General features: G+C 37.2%; 1 protein-coding gene and 1 long non-coding RNA gene across 2 annotated transcripts; one reads left to right on the forward strand and one right to left on the reverse strand.

Moving 5' to 3' along the window:
* Positions 1–2935: 2935 nt before the first annotated feature.
* Positions 2936–8247, forward strand: LOC148790538 (uncharacterized). The gene is made up of 2 exons (XR_016077394.1): positions 2936–4370; positions 4467–8247. It is a non-coding gene; the product is annotated as an uncharacterized LOC148790538 (long non-coding RNA).
* On the reverse strand, positions 6347–8259 carry LOC104609273 (trimethyltridecatetraene synthase-like). Its single transcript, XM_010275542.3, has 2 exons — positions 7297–8259; positions 6347–7114 (listed from the first exon to the last, which is right to left on the reverse strand). The coding sequence occupies exons 1-2, from the start codon at positions 8194–8196 to the stop codon at positions 6485–6487; spliced, it is 1530 nt and encodes a 509-aa protein (XP_010273844.1). The 5' UTR covers positions 8197–8259; the 3' UTR covers positions 6347–6484.
* Between the last annotated feature and the right edge of the window lie 12416 nt (positions 8260–20675).

A 20675-nucleotide genomic window follows, 5' to 3' on the forward strand; every position in this document is an offset into this window, starting at 1 on the left:
ATGAAGGGCTGCTTGAATTCCCCGTCGACGAAGCCCAACTTGTTTTTGGCCGGCCGAGAGGGCCATTATCATCTCTCTCTTCCAAGTGACGTAGTTGTCATCGGTGATCAGTGGTGTCGTGACGAGTATCATGTTGGGATTATCAGAATGGTGTAAGAAGTATGCATTGGCTGGAGACATCTTTGAAGGAGCCTGGATCGTCGGTATTGTTATGTGGATTAACCATGGCTTTGATACCATGAAGAATGTATCGAAGAAGAGAGAAACTTGTGTCTTTACATTGATGATTAACCAATATTTATAAGAGATAGAGTTCTAGTTCTATAGGAAGAAGTAAGAAGTAATTAGAAGAGATGTACATGAAGTAGGAAATTAATGATAAGAGATAGAGAAGAAAAAATATTAATGGCACCTAGTGACGTGCACTCTCATGATAAGAGACAGAGAAGAAACTTGTTTTTTTTTTTTGTCCAACCTCTATCTCTCTTTCTTTTTCATCTCTTCTAACGTATCCTAAGTATCTTCTTGGTCATGAATCAAAGAATTAAAAACAAAAAAGAAACAAGAAAAAAAAAATTCATTCTCCAAATAATAAGGCTTCATCACCGGAAGCATCATGCCGTCAACTTTAACGAGGGAGGGAGGACAGTGTTCATTTCAATTATATGACTCAATTTTTTTATTGTTAAATATTTTCCCATAACTTCGAAAAATCCCCGAAACGATGTTCATAGCAGCACGTACGTAAACGAAAACAGATTTGTTCACAAAAGAAAAGAAAAAAGGGAGAAGTACAAAAACACACAATGCAGAATTCTGAATTCCAGTGTTAGTGCCAAAGATGGGGCTGAGGACAATAAGGTATCTCCGGTGACGTCCAAGTCCGAGGCTAATAGGCCTGACCAGGCTTGTGATGAGGACTCAGAGGTCAGAGCTTAGTCCTTAAGAACTCACAAGAGGTCTCTCTTTGAATGTAAGAGAGCAAGTATGAGCAAGGTGGCTTTACCTTGAGATGGGCACCCCCTTTTATATCTAACCTTACCATAAAGTGGTTGGAAGCAGTTAGAGATGGACAGCCAGGATTCCATCCAACCGATGCCACGTGGCACAATCCGGGGCTTACCAAGTGCACCTACGCCAAAGAAGGGGCCGAGGGCAACAAGGTAACTTCATTGACATCCGAGGCCAATGGGTCCAACCTATGAGCTAGAGAAGAGTACACGTTAGAGGCCCTTAGTTTTATCCGAGGGACGTACTCTGACAGTCAAGTTAGTCAGGTGCTAAAGAGGGGTTGGACCAGTCTTGAGACGAGGGCTCAGTGCTTAGTCTTTAAGCGCTTAGAAGAGGTCTCTTGAGATTCTGAATCCAAGAGAGCAAGTATGAGCAAGATGGCTTTACCTTGAGATGGGCATCCCCTTTTATAGCTAACCTTGCCATTGAGTGGTTGGAAGCAGTTAGATATGGACGACCATGATTCCATCCGTCCAATGCCACATACATCACTTGCCCCCCACTCTCGAAGCCGTAGTGGCCGAGGTCGAGCAGTGCGCTGAGCGGAGACCTCGACCTCGGCCGAAGAGAGTGCCATATAGTTTCGTGGAGGCGTGGAATGACATGTTGGGTAGAGACCTTGGCTTCGGTCGAAGAGAGTACCATGTAGTTGTGTGGAGGCGTTGTCCTCGGTTGAGGACTCTTCTTGGTGACTGTTTGATGACTGCTTCCTTGTTTGGTTCTCGCCTCTTTGGAGGATCTCAATGGGCCAAGCGTGCGGAACAATGGCTGGCACGGGTATGAGGCATTTGCGTTTGTTGGTCGTGTCTCATACGAGTGTTGTCGTTATCTAGTGTGGATTCATACATGGGACGAGCGTTGGTGTTGACTGGTCGTGGTCGTGTGCGACACAATGCGGAGGCTCACTCTTGACCCGGAGTCAGCAAGTGGACCGACTTATTCACTCGGTGTCGTTTCATCTCCCCGAGGTTGATGCCACGTGTAACGTGTTAGTTCGGGCTATCAGGTCAACGATTCTGGCACGGGTATGAGGCATCTGCATTTGCTGGTCGTGTCTCATACGAGTGTTGTCGTTATCTAGTGTGGATTCGTACACTGGACGGACGTTGGTGTTGACTGGTCGTGGTCGTGCGTGGGACAATGCGGAGGCTCGCTCCTGACTCGGAGTCAACGAGTGGATTGACTTATTCACTCGGTGTCGTTTCATCTCCCCGAGGTTGATGCCACGTGTAATGTGTTAGTTCGAGATATCAGGTCAGCAATTCTGCGACCGTTGGATAAAAGTGATCCCAGAGACCTCGACCACCAACCAGCCAATCCCTTAAGCTTCTTTCTTCATACTCAAACATTACGTAAAGGACTTTTGTCTTCGAACCATGTTGTATTCGGGCTCTGGACCTGAGTGTTATGAACTCCCTGACTTGAGTGACACCAGTAGTCCTTCTTCCACCTTGTCTAGCAATGGGAGTACTAGCAGTGAACCTGAGAGCTGCCCTCGGGTGCTTGGTGTCCAGGTATTGAGGGAGAGGACTGCCCAAAGAGGAGCTGCCCTCTAGACGGTGGCATGAAGAACATGCTTATGCAGTTGGCCAGGGCGAACACCAAGAAGGGATCGACCGAGGGGCCATCGAAGAGGCTTGTCACGACGGAACTGCCTCGGGTGAAGCTGTCCCCCGTGAAGACATGCTGCTGTCGGCACAGAGACTTTTCTGCCCTAACTAGAACGTCAAGGAGGGCGACTCCCTCAACAACCTCAGCGTCAGCTGAGCTTTGGTGACGAGAATGCTCCCGTCTTTCCTGTCACCAAGAAGCAGTACTCTCTTCGAGATCCCCAAAGAGGCGAGAACCAAAAAGGGAAGTAGTCACCAAGAAGAGTCCTCAATAGTCGAGGCCAACACCTCTACACAACTACATGGTACTCTCTTTGACCGAAGCTGAAGTCTTTGCCCAATGCGCCATTCGACGCCTCCACGAAGCTATGTAGTACTCTCTTCAGTTGAGGTTGAGGTCTCCGCTCAATGCATTGCTTGACCTCAGCCACTACGGCCTCGAGAATGGGGGGCAAGTGATGTGGGTGGACTTGGCATGCGTCGGATTATGCCACGTGGCATCAGCCGGATGGAATCCTTACCGTCCATCTCTAATTGCCTCCAACCACTCTATAACAAGGTCAATTATAAAAGGGGGTGCCTATTTCAAGGTAAAACCATCTTGCTCATACTTGCTCTCTTGCATTCAGAATTTCAAAAAACTTCTTTCAAGCTCTTAAGGACTAAGCTCTGAGCCCTTGTCTCTACTTTGATCCGACCCCTCTTTAGCACCTGACTAACTTGATCGTCGAAGTCTCCACCCCCTTAGGACAACACCCAGGGCCTCTAACAAATACTCTTCTCTTGCTCACAAATTGGACCGATTGACTTCAGATACCAACAAAATTACCTTATTGCCCTCGGCCCCATCTTTAACAGCAATACTATATATGTGAAATGTGATTGTGGTTGAAATTAGTGCAAGGAAAGGCGGAGTCTTTCATCTTTCTTCTTAATAAGGTTAAGGTTTTCCGGAGTTACTTTTTTGAGATCTGAAGTCGAGATGGATCACTTTCATTATCCCTATATTTTTTAGCGATAAGATTGTCGGTGACGAGATGGGTCACTTTTATTATTTATTTGACATATTATTCATTTGTTTTGAGTAGCTTAAGAAAGCCATGGTCAAGGGCTTTGACGATTCATCCATAGTGATTAAATGGCAAGGAGCCACCAAATTTAACCGGGGAGGACATATTAATTACTCTATTTTATGGAAAAATCTTGTTCCTACTCATGAAGTTTTTAAGGTCATGTTTTGCGAATTTATAAAACAGATAAGGGCAATTTTGTCCTTCACTTCTTTTCTAGCAACCCTAGAGTGCTCTATCAATTATTAGTTCCCTTTTATAGCTGGAAGTAAAATCATATAGTTGGGATCTCCTACCAACAAACACTACACATTACCCCATGAAGCTGGTCCTGCTATAAAATTGGAACTTGCCATCTATAAGATGTGTTTTGGAAGGTATTTTACTGACAGGGTTTTTCCTTTTGGATTTAAGCTTTATAATATACATGGAACCCAAAGAAAATATTTGCTTTGTAGAATATATGAAGGTGTATTTAAGTAGTTTTAGAAATCACATGGTATGCATCTAAGGGGTCGTTTGGTTTATAGGAATAGAGGTCTATAACCTAAATTGAAATGATTTCAATTTTTAATCATTTGGTTGGGTGGAATCAAAATCCCATTTTCATTCTAGGTGGAATGGCATTCCTCATTTCCTCCCTCGAGAGTGAAAATCCAATGGTCTGCATTTGTTTGAGGTATAAATTCAAATTTTACACGGTGAAAAATATAAACCGATTTAATGATTGGTGGAAATCTTGAAAATTTACACTGACCTTGTTTTGGTTGTCTAGGGTGTAAAAGAATTTATTGCTGCTGCTTTTCGCATAAAAATTGGGTCTCGGAGAAACAACTACTGCTTTCACCATTTGACAGAGCCTGAAAAACTATTTGAAGATAGATAAAGGGATCGGAGGCTTACGAGCGAGGAGAATTCTGATGGAATTCTGCCAAAAAAGCGGTTGTTTCGCAGATTTAGGATTTGCAATTTTCGGCAGTCAAGGAATTTTGTCAACGAGGTGATTGTTAGGGAGAGAGAGAGAGCTCTCTGAGTTCCGTGAGATGACCGATTGTAGGAGAAAGGAATCCGTTTAGCTGCTGCGATTCCAAGACAATTCTTGTGATGCGGGGCACTGGCGAGTCACTGGAGAATCTCCTCTCGCAGAAGATACCAGCGGCCGAATAACACGGGTTCTCTAGTAAGTAGTGTTGACCGTTGAAACCACCCAAATCTTTGTGGAGAAGAAAGAGAGCATCGAAATCTGAAGTGTCAAGATTCAGCCCAGAGTGAACCAGAAGGGCGAGAGAGAGAGAGAGAGAAGCGAGTAAAGAAAGGCGGAACTGGTAGAGGTGGGAACCCATTTCTATCAATCGGCGGTGCCAAGCACCGGCGTGGATGGATGGAAAACTGGTAGTATTAGTGGAGCTGGGCTTTGGAATTGGAACTCGCCGGTTGGGGATGCCGCCGTCACACTGGTGGGGGATGCTGCCGTCGCACTGGTTCTCTCTTCTTGGTTCGAACGAAGACATGCAATGTTGGACAGAACAGATGCGAGGTAACCGTTGGACAGAGGAAGGTAGATTTGCATCGATTTTATTGATGTAAAATTTTGGCTAATTTTCGATGAATTCTCTGACAAAAATGGACTTTTACACCGATTGATGAGGTATGTTGACACCTCTACCAAATACCAGCAAAATCGAACCGAACCAGGGTTTTACCCCAGTTCTCATTTACACTTTAAACAAACGCAATCTTAGTGAGACGAATCAAAATCCCATTTCCATTCATGGTGAATGGCATTCCTCATTAGCTCCCCCTCCAGAATGAAAATGCATTAGTGAGACGAATCTTGGGGTCGTGCTACGCTCGTCTTGTGTAACAACCTTTAGTTTCTTTCACCAAAAAAAAAATCCATTCTAGCTTATTTTATTTCTATTCCAATTCTAATATGAACCAAATAGATGAAAGGAATAGATCATTCTGATTCTGGATTCCTGATGGATTTCAATTTCGATTTATATTTCTGTTTTTACTTTTTAATTCGCGGGGCTCTGATTGCTCAATGCTCATGACTTCATTCGATCGGTTTGGTATCATATCCTTTTTGGTTGACGTTAACGTGTCCGTCGGTTGAACTAAGACCATAACAACTATGGGCTGCGTTCGTGTAATCCCTATCAAGAACCTCAAATTGCACAGGCAGCTAACCCTAATTGTCTGAATTAGCCTGCAGCTCCCTCAAGCCCTTTTTTGGGCAGCCATATGAGCTGAGCTGCCAGGCTGTGCATATCGTGACAAATATAACTTCTGCATCTAGTTTCAAAGTCCAAATATCCTCCTGCAACACAAAACAAACTTTCTTTTAAGATTTCAGTGATGGGTTTGTTAAGACTCTGCTTTTCTCTAGTCTTCGCTTACTGAGCTACTGGGGTGAAGTGGCATATGGAAGTTAAAGGCCAAATCTATCCATTCTGCATTACAGTCAATTCAATTGCGTATGCTTTTTAAACATGGATGATCGCTCACAATAAGTAAATTTTAATGACAAATACAAGTACCCGGAGCCCCACCGTGCCTAAGCCTAGCTACTTTTTTCTCCCCTTAGTCTATTTCTTCATGGAGCCAAAAAGTAAAACTAATATAAAATTCTAAGGTCCAAAAGTCTCCATGTGTGCAATATTAATTACTCATTTGATTAAAGTAGCAAGCTTTAATTTCCACCACCATAACTCTATTACTTGTTACAAGATAAAAATTAAAGGTCGATCGATTAAGCAACACCGCATACAATATTGATACATAGCTTAATCACTGGCCGTAGACGTGAGTCGGAAGTCTAGGCTCCACGACGGCTACAAGAGGGATCTTTTTGGGTGTTGATAGCCCGAAGATCTCCTCCATATTCAAGTTCTCAGGCTTCATCTTGTCGGGCAAATTCCATGTGAAACCTTGCAACAGATTGGCCAAACTGGCCTGAATAACCTTAAGACCAAGGCTATAGCCGGGGCACATCCTCCTCCCCGATCCAAACGGCAACAGCTCAAAGTCTTGACCTTTTACGTCTATGTCCCTTCCAATGAATCTGTCGGGACGGAACTCGTCAGGCGCATCCCACAACGTGGGGTCCCTTCCTATGGTCCATGTATTCACAAATACCTCAGTTCCTGCCGGAATGTCGTATCCAGCTATCTCGCAGTCTTCTCGAGAAAAGCGGGGCACTAGCATGGGTGCCACTGGGTGCATCCTCATTGTCTCCTTCACGATGGCCTGAATGTATGGCAACTGAGGGATGTCTTTCTCTTCTACCCATCTCTCCCTGCCGATCACTCTGTCCAGCTCTTCAGTTGCTTTCTTGAACATCTCTGGTCTTTTCAATAGCTCAGAGATTGCCCACTCCACTGTCACTGCAGAGCTCTCCGTGCCTCCCGCTATTAGGTCCTGCCGGATCAATCGGTCGGAGAGAGAGAAGAAGAAGAAGAAGAGACTAGCTAGTCATCAATATATACTAACTTACTGTTGAAAAATCAATATCAATTAGGGAGGAAAAACACTGAGTTGACTCATTAATTAATATTAAACTTGTGCTACTTGTAAGTAGACCTAGTACTACTAGAGGATACCTGAGTGAACCCCTTGACGCCTTCCCTGTGGAGTTTAACCTCAAGAGTAGGATCATCGGCGAGCTGCAACAGCACGTCCACCATATCCTTGGCAACATAGCCCTCCACTCCTTGTCTTCTCGCGTTGTGTTCATCTATTACATGCTCCAGGAACTTATCAAATTTCTTGCTCAATATCTTCATCCGCTTCACGTACCCTTGTAGGTCCAAGAAATCAATCCAGGGTATGTAGTCCCCGATGTTCACGACTCCATTAAGCAAGAACAGCTCGTCCAACATCTTCTTGAACTCCCCCGGCGTTACGATGGATGTTTCCGACTCATCCGTGTATTTCTTACCCAGCACCATCCGGCTTATAACGTTGAGGCTAAGCGTTGAGAGATGGTCTTTGAGCACAATTGGTTTGCCGGAAGAGGCGTAGAGTCCCTTGAGGACGGCTCGCAGCTCCTCCACTCGAATGTACTCGTATGACTCGAGACGCTTGACGCTGAATAGCTCCATAAGGCACATCTTACGGGCTTGGCGCCAGTAGGGTCCGTAAGGGGACCAGGTGATGTCGGAATAGTTGTAGGTGGTGTATTTTCCGGCAGCCATCTTAGGTCGGGAGGCGAAGGTTATGTCATGGATCTTTAGGAACTGCTTGGCCATCTCAACTGAAGAGCCTACCACGATTGGGCGAGAACCAAAGCGCAGTTGCATTATGGGTCCGTATTTTTTAGAAAGTTCATGGATGGAACGGTGAGGAAGGGGGCCTATGAGGTTGAGGTTGCCTATGATTGGCCATGGTTTTGGACCGGGTGGGAGGTTTGCTCGCCGGCGACGGAAGTGGCCAGAGAGTATGACAAGTGCTAGTGAGAGGAGCCACGCCAAGGCGTACACAGCCCAAGAAGGAGCTTCCATCTCCAATGACACTAGTGGACACTGGACAGTGGTGATGATGAAGGCTCGGTGAATTGTGACGGTGGCTCTGGCTCAAGTGGTTATTTATAGTTGAAGGAAGAGAGCGCAGCAGCAGATAATTGCAATTCTAGCTAGTGGATCGAGTACGGATCGGCTGCCCAAACCCAAAGAGCACCCATCCGGCCCATCCGGCCCCTCCGTGTACTGGGAACATCTCCCGTGCTTATTGTGATATTCCCAATTCACGGAGGGGATGGGTGGTGGGGCGCGTATGTGGGCAGCCGATCCTGTCAATTCTAATGCTTTCAGCTTTATTTTATCATTTAGATAGTTGTTAAATATTTACTCGCGCCACTACCAGGAAACTGCTTGGAATGTCCAAGTCTTATTCTTCAGGCTTTGACCGATTTTTTCCACCACATTTCTTCTATCGGCAAGTGTATGTAAGGAGAGACATGGCACGGAATGGAAATGCATATGTAAATAAGTTAATAGACATCTGGAGTCTTTGAGAGTTGAGACCCAGCCACATATATACTCACAAACTTTATTATTAATTAATAATAAGTTAGTAACATAACAGGGTAGGTTATATTAATTGTAGCTGCAATCTGGGCTTTGGGGCCATAATTTGTGATGTTAGGGTGCAAGTTGGGTCGGTTTAAGCCAGCTCATCAGTTATTAAAATCTCTCAATCCAATTAACCATCATCGAATCGATTTGAGTTTCGATTAGGGTAGTTAGGATTGGTCTAATTTCCTCACTTATAATTTTGATAAAAAAAAAATGTGTTGTCATTTTCTGAACTTAGAGGATTAGCAGATTTGATTAAGGTAAATCGGCTTTAGCATCCTTATACACTTATATGGGGACAAAGCAAAGTTCAGCCTTGTGATTTTGAATGAGACTGGTTGTACACATTGTCAATGCATATGTATACATTTATATTTACTATTTGCATATTCAATATATTATGAATAAATATATTGTTTTGAGGTTGAATTGGACTGGCTGAAGTGTCATCCTAACCCAATTTAGGATTTAATTAAATTGGCTGGCCTAGCTAGCTCACATTTTTTTCTTTTTTTTTTGTTTTTTCAATCATATAAGTCTTAATCGTATCGTAACCTAGTCTAACCTTGGGTTCAGGCCAACCCGGTTCAAATTGCACACCTAGTAACGTGTTGCACAAAGGATAAGGCCATCACTCACCAGCTGGGTGCATAGGTCCCATCTACAAAACTTTATTGAAAATGAACTTGATTAACTATTTTTGCCTTTTCTTTTTGAATGAGCCCAGAAACAGAAATTTTATGGAATCCGTGGTGGCCTTAACAAGACTTTATTAAAAAGAATGATGTTACATGTTGAAGCACCTGTTACTTTTTTTTTTTCCTTCTTTAATTTGGGGTTTGGGGCAGCCGGGGGAGTCAGATCCGATCCGTTGCAAGCAAAATCTTCACGTCAGCCATATATTGAGAATGTCTTGTTAAATCCATTGGAAAATGTTGTGAATAGAGAGTACAAAGCAGTTGCAAGGGAGGAAAGATGATGCGAGATGGGATTTACTATATATAAAAGAATAAAAACCCTATAACACCTATGTTTGGTTTGAAGGAAAATATAAGAAAAGGAAGGAAAAAGTAAAAAAAAAAAAAACTTTACAAGATTTATAAAGATTTTTCTATCTTTTTCTTCATTTCCCATGCCACACATTTTACATATAGATAGTAGTGGATATATATACGGAGCTGGAAATGAAATACCAAATACATGGAAAGAAGAATTGTTTGGTACTTTGGTTATATTAGATTAGACAATTCGTACGTAGCTCTTATCTATGTCGTGGGATCCACCAATATGTGTTATTATAAATGCCACCATGTCATGAACTGTCAAAACTGCCCCTTCTAAACTAACTTACCTAGTTACGTCTGTCTTTATTTTTTTATTAAGTATGTAGAGATGGAGGGTTAATTGGTCATTGCACCCCCCAACCCCGGTGCGGACTGGTAAAAGAAGTCCACCACATTCCACAATTCCTAATTTCCTATTGAATTGCTTTGCAAGTTCTGGACATTGCGATTGCAGTTGGGGAAACGACGAACCAAGGAAAGTCGCGACAAATCAAATAGGTTGGATTTTGCCAGCTATTGGATGGAGGGAAGGAATGGCGAAGTTGCTTTGGTGCTTCGCATTCCACTAAATTACATTGCCACTGGACTTTGACTTGACCACAGCCCCCCAGAAATTAAAAACAGTTGTCATTGACTCCCGGTCAAGAACGAAACTTTCTAAAATGCCGTCAAGGCTGGTGGCTGCTTCAAGTATTTCAAATTTGATACTTTGGTGCTGTTTGACTCTGAATTGACCTCTGATTCTTTTTAAATATTAAAAAACTGATTTTCAGAAATTTAACACCTCTAAAACTTTTATACATGTTCAGTAGTAATGTTAAATTTACATTATACATGTTCCGTAGTAATGTTCAATATAGACCTGTTCATGGGCCGGGTAGCCCGATGGCCCGGCCCGGCCTGGCCTGCACCCCAGTCAGGCTTGGTCATGTAATTAGGCCCGCGGGCCTGACTTCGGGCCTAACACAGTAAGTCCGACTATGTTACGGGCCAGATTCAGGATTTGTTAAAAAAGCCCGACTCGAACCCGACTTGGCCTGACTCAACATTATATATTTTATAAAATACATAATATGTATTTTATATATTATATAAAATATATAATTAATATAATATTTATTGAAATATATATATTTATAATTTAATATATACATTTTTTATTTTTTTCTTTATAATTTCTCTCACTCTCTCTCTCTCTATTTAGTCGCTTTAGTAGTAGTAACAACATGGGATAAATTTCGGGCTCAGGCCCAGGCTCGAGCTTTGGGCTTTTTATGAGGGTCGGGCTCAGGCCCAAGTTGTAGGCCCGATGGTTGAGCCGGGCTCGGGCTCAGGCCTTAGAAAAATCTATTAATACACAGTGAAAGCCCAGCCCGGCCCGGCCCATGAACAGGTCTAGTTCAGTAGTAATGCTAAATTTACATTATAGAATCAATAATGTCAAATTTATATTTATTAATATTTTAAATAATTATTAAAATTTTAAGAAATGTTTATTTATAAAAATAATTGTTCAATAATTATTGGAATATAGATAATTTTCTTTTGTTATGATAAGTAAAGGGTTAATATTTAACTGTGCTTGATAGAATGTAAGGAGAAGTGGTTGTGGATAACCACTTGTAGATTTTTTGCAACTTTTTAGGAATGAATTGAAAATATTGGTAGTGGATTGTGGGATAAAAATGAAAAAGCCATGTGTCTGAATGGTGGGGGGCTGTACTCACAAATTGCCATGCATCTAGCTTTCTAGAAAATGAGAAGGCCACTTATCTAAATTGTGGTAGTGGGTTGTGGGCTTTAACAACTTTTCAGAAAAAATGCCATGTGTCTAAATTTGAAAAAGCCACACATCTGTATGGTGGGGGTTGTATATATATATATGTGTGTGTGTGTGTTTCTCTATAATTTTTGAATAATTGTTTATTTTGTGTGCATTTTCAATTATATTTGTTTAATTGTAAGTAAAGAAATTTAATTGGTAATTAGCAATAATTATAATGACAGTTTACAACAGTAAATATAATTTAAGCTATAAATAACATAAAATTACAGTTAATTACCAGAAAATTACATGTAATTACATTTAACTATAATTAATTAAAAATAATAGATAATTATAATACATATCCATATCCATATCTAATGAAGTAATTAACAGTAATTATAACCCATTTACAGTAAGTAATAGCAATTAACAATAATTATTTATAAATTGTTATTAAATTTAACAGTAATTAAATTTTAAGATAGTAATAAATAACAACAATTAACATTAATAATTAAATTATTATTATTATTATTAACTAGTGTTATATTCTTATTATGTGTGTATTGATTTTGAAATAAGTAATATTAAAATTACTGATTTCAGTATTTTCAGTAAAGAAATTTTGCTACTTACAATTTTTTTAGTAATCAGTATTATTAAAATATTAATAGCATTTTAGTAATTATAAATTTGTAAATATTTATAAGATCAAGTAATTAATTTAGAAAAAAACATTTAACAAATGAAAGTTTTAATTATTAGCACTATTTAAATATTTATTAAATCTATTGAATTTATTATAGACTAGAAAACCCGTTTACAGTAACTAACTACAATTAACAGTAATTATTTTGAAATTGTTTCTTAATTTAACAGTAATTAAATTTTAATATCACATTAATAAAATTGTAAGTAAGTTATTTTTAAATTGTAAGTAAGAGTAATGTGATAATTATTTTAAAATATAAATAACAGTATTTTCATAATTACAACATTTTTTTTTATAATTTCAATATTTTAATAAATCACTTAAAATACATATAAAAGGTAGTTATTAATTAATAGTAATATTTATAAATCAACAACATTTATTAACAGTAATATATTTATTAATTAAATGTATTTACAATAATTACAATATTTATTAAAATTTCATTATTATTTAACGGTGCATCATACAACAATTAACAGTGCATCATAAATAAGTGAAATTTTAATAATTAGCATTATTTAAATATTTATTAAATATATTGAATTTATTACCGACTAGAAAACCCTTTTACAGTAATTAACAGTAATTATTTTTAAATTGTTTTTTAATTTAATAGTAATTAAATTTTAATTTAACATTAACAAAATTATAAGTAAAATATTTTAAAATTGTAGTTAACAATATTTTGATAAGTATTTTAAAATATAATTAACACCAGGCCATTACGACTAGCTTAAAATGATTACCAGTAGTCGGGGATCATTAAAACACAGATTGAAATAACAGAAAACTATAACAGAGAACTACTATAAAGTTATTGAAACAATTATATACAGAGATTGAAATAAGCATAAAACAAAGAAGTTACTAACTTGAGAGTTCTCCAAGTAGCAAACTTGTTGCAGAATTTTTTGATTTGCAAATTTTGAAGTTGAAGAGTTATCTGACTTTTTTGAAGTTGGAGACTACAGCTAGAGAGTTTGGCAAACACCTTGAAAGTTCTCTGAGTTCCTTAATTTTTTGAAGTTCCTGGTTCACAAAGCAAATTCCTTAAAAGTTTGGCAAACATGGTTGAATGCGCAGAAAGTTTGGTTATTTCGATTTTAAATAATATAAGTATTATCAATAAGTATTTGTAAGAAAAACTATTCTTATTCTTAGGGCTGTTCATAAGAAGGCCCAACCCGACCAAACCGACCAACTCAGACCGGCCCAACTCGAGTCGGCCGGGTTTTCATCAGCACGGGTCAGTTTCGAGTTGTGCAAATTCCTAAACCGATTATTCGGGTCGGTTTCGGTTTTTACACAAGAAAGCCGAAACCGACCCGAATCAAACCGACTTAGTTCCTAGTTCAAACATGAAGTTCCAAAGCCCATTAGGCCACCTAGTTTTTGAATGGTTGCAAGAAACTTTGGATTAGTGAATAGTGATTAATGAACAACTTTTGTGATTAACTTTTCATTTAAATTTTATCATAGGAGATGGCTGAAATGATGTTCAATTTATGACTATTTTTAAAATTAGCAAGATTTTATCACAGGGATGAACTTAGAACTGAAACCGACCCAAACCGACTCAACCCGACTCAAACCGACCAGGTCGGTTTTGCTTAACATTGGGTCGGTTTCGGTTTCTATGTCAGGTAACCCGACCAGGTCGGGTCGATTGGAAAAACCGTAGTAAATCGACCCAACCCGACCTGTGAACAGCCCTACTTATACTTGCAGGTTTTTAATAATACTCATTATTATTAAATTAATATTAATATTAAACAAATTATAAAATCAGAAATAATTGTATGATTAAAATAATAATAGTAATATTAATAAAAATAAGTATAATAGTATTATTACTAAATTTAATAAGTAATTAATTTCTTGTAAATAATTTTATATTTAATTAATGAAGTAATAATTAAAATATTTAAATAATACCAAGTTGATAATTAAAAAATGTAATTGATAATTGAATTATTATGTTCTTATATTGTTAAATTTAATGATAATAATATATACAATGATAATGATAAACATTACATAATTATAAGTAATTATCAGTAATTAATGAGTATTGGTAATTCATAGATTTAATTAATTATTATTAATAATAAATGTAATTAATTACTTATAAATGATTAATTACTACTACTTTAGTAATTAAATACTATGTCAAATTAATAAGTTCATATTTAATTAAACCGGTATGAGTTGAATAAAAATAAACCAAGTCGGTATGGGTTTATTTAAATTAGTATAAAGTAATAATATATTCTTATTATATGTGTATTGATTTTGAAATCAGTAATATTAAAATTATTGATATTAGTATTTTCAGAAATTAATTTTAAGTAAATAAGTTTTGCTACTTACAATTTTTTTATTAATCAATATTATTAAAATATTAATAATATTTTAGTAATTATAAATTCGGAAATATTTATAAGATTAAGTAATTACTTTTTTGTAATTAAATTTGGTAATAAATTAATGAAGTATTAATTTTTGTAGTTAACAGTAATGAACAACAATTAACAGTAACTAAATTATTTTTAAACGGTAATAAGCAGTAATCATAATTACTGTATTGTAAAATGTAATTAACAGTATTTTGATAATTATAGTAATTTTTATTATAATTACATTATTTTAATAAATTACTACAAATAAATAAATAATGTAGTTATTAAATGAATCTTAAGCCTTTAGGCTTCTAAAAAAAAAAAAAAAGAGTACCCCCAAAGTATAGGGGTGCTAATCTACAAGTGGCCATTTTTGCCCGCTTTTCTTCCATTATCTGTCTAGTTCTTACTAGCCAAAGAGATTGGTACATCCAAATACGCATGAATACATGGGCACATAAACTTGTAAAATTTTGATAACTTTGGGATGATTAAGCTCTATGGTCCTATCAAACATATCAATATTTTAAGTCTTGATTATTATTGCAAAAATAGGAATGGTCCTCAGCAATATTTTCATATTAGATATCAGGAAAGTAATTGAATTGTGCACAGACCTTGGTGCTCAATTGTTTATGTTGGTTTAAGACACCTATGTCTCATTAGGCACCACATGGGAAAGATGAGTTAAAAATGCCCATGGGAGCAAGAATTAAACCTCAAAATGTTATTTTCACCAAAAGTTACATTCATTAAAACCGTGAAAAAAGAGTACAACCCTACTCTCTAGCATTAAGTCTAACATTTGAATGTCTCTGAAAGCATCATAAACCAACACAACACATTGTACTTGGTGTAATAAGGTTGAAACGAACGGTTTTAATGGCAATTTTGTTTTCTTTTCTGCCTTTTTATTTTTTTCTATGGAGCGCTTTAAGCCTGAGGTATTAAATGCTATCAAATAAGGCTCTAAGTCTCAAATCAAATAAGAAATTGTTTGGGTGAAATGAAAATGCCTATGTAATGCTGTAGCAAATACCTAGTAGGTTTTAAACTTAAAAGTAAAGGATAAATCCCTTAAAATACCTCCAAGTTTTGGGAAATGGATCAAAATTAGCCCTATTGTTTGTGAGTTCTCTTAAAAGTACTCCTAAATTTTCTCGCAATTAACATTGCGATTAAAGAAAAAAGAAAATATTAAAATATTTATTTTACCCTTCATTATTTTTCAAATTTTCAAACACACCAAAACTTTTCAGAATAGTGTGGTGACAATAAAGCAAAATCAAAACCCTTGAAATCTCACCGAAATCCTCCGATCTAAGCAAGTAAAAATGAGTTTCGATGAAAAATTTGGATGATAAGTTGCTATTCTTGGACGACAATTGTTCTTTTTTCTGCTTCAGCTTCCGACTTCGGCGGTTGTAAAGGGAACTAGATATATTTCACAGACAACTTTGAGGATGGTGCATTTATGGACGGTGATATAGGCTTGTTCAATTTAGAGGGTGGTGGTAGTTGGACCATTGGCTTCTTAACCAGGATATTCCAAGTTATTCTGGCCACCTCCTTGGATTACATCGATAATATCAGAAGTAAGTGCAGTCGGTTGGTTTTTTTTTCGTTCTGATAGCAAAAGATGAGCTACACAGTCGGTTGGTTTCTAACTCACTGATTTGATTTTCATTTCTTCCCAAATTATTCATTGCCATTGATTTTATTTGATGTTTTTGTCTGTTAAAATTAACTCTTATGGTTTGGACATTAAGATTTTAATGGTCTGCAAATAACTTATCTGCATCCAAGAACAAAATCATTTCAACTCAAGCTGTACGAATACATTAGAATCTCTGAAGGAATTGAATAATAAAAACCCTCCTTGGCAGCTAAAAATTATTTTAATCTAGAACACGCTTATGAATTTCATAGCAGGAGGCAAATCAATACATTACACATGAACAATGCAATAAAGCTTAACAGCTGAGGAACCTGTACGTGTATCCTTGGACCCAGAGCTCCCTCACTCAAGCTCTGTTTTGCTTATACCTCCTCTACCCAGCAAGTTATCGAATGCATTAGCTGGTCTATGAACCTCAAGGCTTGAAGGGATCATGGGTTTGGACGTCTTTGTTATATCAGGTAACCTTCGGTTGAATGGTCAACCTGAAAACCAAACAGCTTATTTCAAGTTCATAGGGGTGTCAACGGTATTCAAAAATTAAATCGATATAATTGAAATAAATTCGGATAATTTAAATATCATAATAGGTCAAATTTAGATATTCTATTCATATTGATTAACTAATTGAATCTGATTAGGATAATTCGAATATCATAATAGGTCAAATTTGGATATTCTATTCATATTGTTTAACTAGTTGAGTTGGATTCGGATATGGCCTGATTCGATTTGATAAACTTCAAATTTGATTGATTATTTTATTTTTATATATAATATATAATATATAAAATATTTAAATTATATATATATATATAATAATTAAATTATCTAAATAAATTAAATATTTATATAGATAAAATATTTATTAATTACCAAAAATAATTAATTGGTCGAATTCAAATCAAATCAAATCAAATCAAATACTCAAATATTTAATCAAATTCAAATTCTAATATTGATTTTCAATATCCTTCGGGTATTGAATTGAATTCGAATATTAAAATTTTTAATTCGATTTGAATTTGGATAATGCTCGATTTAATTTGAATTTGATTTGTTTACACTCTATAAGTTAATGGACTTGACTCTTATACATTTATATACAAATAGTGAAAGGGCATTTTCAACCATAAAAGATTAAACATATGGGCATTAAACAACAGTCAGATGCACTAGTCACATGAATAAAGTTAGTTTAACCGGTGATGGGATGCATAATCACATTTCCACTATGAGTGGAAGGGTACGATACGTGTGTGTTCTTCGTACTGGACGGACCAACACCAACATTTGATTGCCTAGCTACGCCACTTTTGTGTTAGGAGCCTTAAAGCAATTGCCCAAAAGCTGAAAAGGAGCCTGCACATCTTCAATTTAACAAACTCGATCAACAAGCAATTTCCGTATCCCCTCCAATAAAACCATCCAATTCAATTCAGTGATTCCCCTTTTATCTCAGCCTTGTGTGGAGGGATTCGGACAAAAAAAAAGTGCGTGTGCCTCGCCTCGTACCTCATGAAACTTTTTCAACGAATGACGACAAAATTAAGTAAGGGAGACAGATGTTTTTAATGCATGACTGAAACTGAAAAGGTTGTGCAGCACTCTGTGAAGTGTAAAGAGCAGCAAATCGGGATTACCTTTAATAATACTACAATTAATTATTTACTTATGCATCATGTCGCAACTTCTCGAGTCTTTCAAAGTGACGTCATACAATTCTCATACCAAAAATCTAGGTCATAGGAAGCACGTGATATTGATATTGACCAAATAACCATATGATTTAATTTTTAATGATACCCACTGATTAATTACACGTTTTTTAGAGATCAAGATGAAACACAATGGCGCCAAACAAACATCATCATGAGTCATGACCCACCACCACCAAAAAGCCTTGTGCAGGAATTATTTAGAATATTTAGAGATGCAGGAAAAATTTTAGATTCCCTCTATACTTTTTCAGTTGTTATCTTATCAAAAAATATATCATCTTGTATCAAGCTCATAGGTCTGTATTACAGGCTGAATTATTTATTGTCTAAAAGAATTACAACAATGGAAGTTTGAAAAACTCTATATCTGCTCCTATAATGACCATCAACATTATCCGCGGGCTTGCCACAAGTCTAATAAGATTTTAAGGAGCTTGGACTCTATTATTTTTATTTTTTTTGTATGCAAATAAAAAATATAACATTTCTGCCTAAGTAGCATCAACTCATGAATCTCCTTTTCTTTGTTAACTATAACTACCTTGACCGAGTAAACGACTGCATTTCCTTCTCCTTTGTCTAGTATTAATACTACTTTTACTCTTAAAAAAAATTAAAAGCCTTGCGCTTTATTATAAGTGTCCTCCCTCCCCGCGTCTGACATATTGGGCCCGACCATTTAGAGTTGCTGGTAAGTGGTAAGTGGGGGTGACCCCTAGGCCCTAGGCTAGCTACCATTATTTAAAAATTAAATAATCAAAATAAAAACACGAAACAATGAATTTCAATCAACCACTTATCATCTCTTCGTCGCCATGGTGTTAGTAAGGTGACATTAAGAGCATGGATGGCCTTTTATCATGCAACTGTACCTGTTTGTTATTGGAGTCTTGATCAGATGGTCATCATTGTCCAACCAATATACCCACTCATATCTTATGAGCCTTATCATTTCAATTATTTTCTTCAAAATTAAATTCAAATGGACATCGTTGCTTTGATTTATTCTGGTCATCAATGTGGGCCCACTAACAAAGAGTTAAGGTGGGATCCAGTGTATCCGCCCATTAGCCCATTAGCCCATTAGCCCATTAGCCCATTAGCCTAAGCTAATGAGATACTAATAGGGTCTAATACAAACGCTAATTAAAAGAAGTGATTTAATCATTTGTACCATCCTTCAAATTGGACACAATTTTAATTATGACTTGGTAGATCCCATTTAAAAGGCAACTAGGATTTGATATGGGCTTAATTGACCGAATATGGAAGGAACTAATGGCTGGTTAATGGACTGAATGCTTCATGAGCCCACCTCCTTTGTGTCACTTGGCTCTAAATAATTGGAAGGGAAATCCAATCCATTCCCCTAATAAATGGGGATCACAAATTGATCACCAATCTTAGTGGCCCCGTATCATTTACACCAGCTAATTGAATTCAAATTCTTGGCCGAATCTATCCATTATAAATAGATGATGAAAGGGCGAAAAGCCTCCTCTCTTGGGCTCTTCCTTCCGACCCCTTTGTTTATGGTTTTTCTCCCCTTCGACTTCCCCTTCAGCTACCCGATTTCTCTCCACTACTTTTATTGCTTGTGACAAACAAGAAGAAACGGGCTGCACCAAAATCAAGGGAACAAAAATTAGAATTTCGGCTCCTCAATCATTGAAACTTCGTCGTTATAGCTTCGTACAACGTCGGTAAATGGATCCCGGCCTTTGAGTTGCTGCAACCAAAAGCTCCGTCAAATTATTACAACCAAAATAAAGAAAGAAAATTCTCCTATCTCGTGCACACACAATTGATCGTCGTAAGTTCTTTCTACAACTACAAGTTGTCAAGATTTTTGGATCGTATCCGGGACAAGCTACAAGTACAAGTTTGGATTGTATTCGTGACAAGAGAATCAGAGGGTTGTCTTTGCAAAAAAAAAAAAAAAAGAGTTTGTATCCTACTCACATTTCTGCAAAAAATAAAATAATAATAATAATTTTTTTTAAATTTGTCTGCATTTTTTTTGTGCTCCAAATTTACACAAAATTTGTGTTGACAAATGCCCGTTTTGACAAAAAATAAAAAAATAAAAATAAAAATGATAAAAAACTATTGGACGATTCAAACAATTCAACTGCCCAAATTAATAGTTTGCTAACCAAATCAACAGTTTTTAGCCAAAAACGATTCTGGGGTAAAACAAAGTGACCGATTCCCAGTTTTTGGATCCAACCATCCGGTCCAATCCGGTTTTGAGAACGTTGATTTTTAAAACCTTGTTGGTCAGTGTTGACTTTGAAATTTCAAGGGCTATCTGTTAAATGCTTTTAAACATGGGACACAACCTTTCTTGAACAGCTCATACGTACACCAGCCTAACTAATTTCTCAGCTTAGCTCGTTAGAGATGTAGGCGTGGAACACATGATCCATAATTCTGGATGTTTTCACTATGGATTTCAGTCGTCGGTGGTCCGGAGTTAGGTCAACGGCAACCTCAGCCCAATCCAAGTTGTTGATCCTCTAACGGTCTAACCTTTAACACTAACCTAAGTTGAACATTTT

This window comes from Nelumbo nucifera, chromosome 6 (assembly GCF_055504915.1).
Source record: "Nelumbo nucifera cultivar China Antique chromosome 6, China Antique-T2T, whole genome shotgun sequence".
Lineage (NCBI taxonomy): Eukaryota > Viridiplantae > Streptophyta > Magnoliopsida > Proteales > Nelumbonaceae > Nelumbo > Nelumbo nucifera.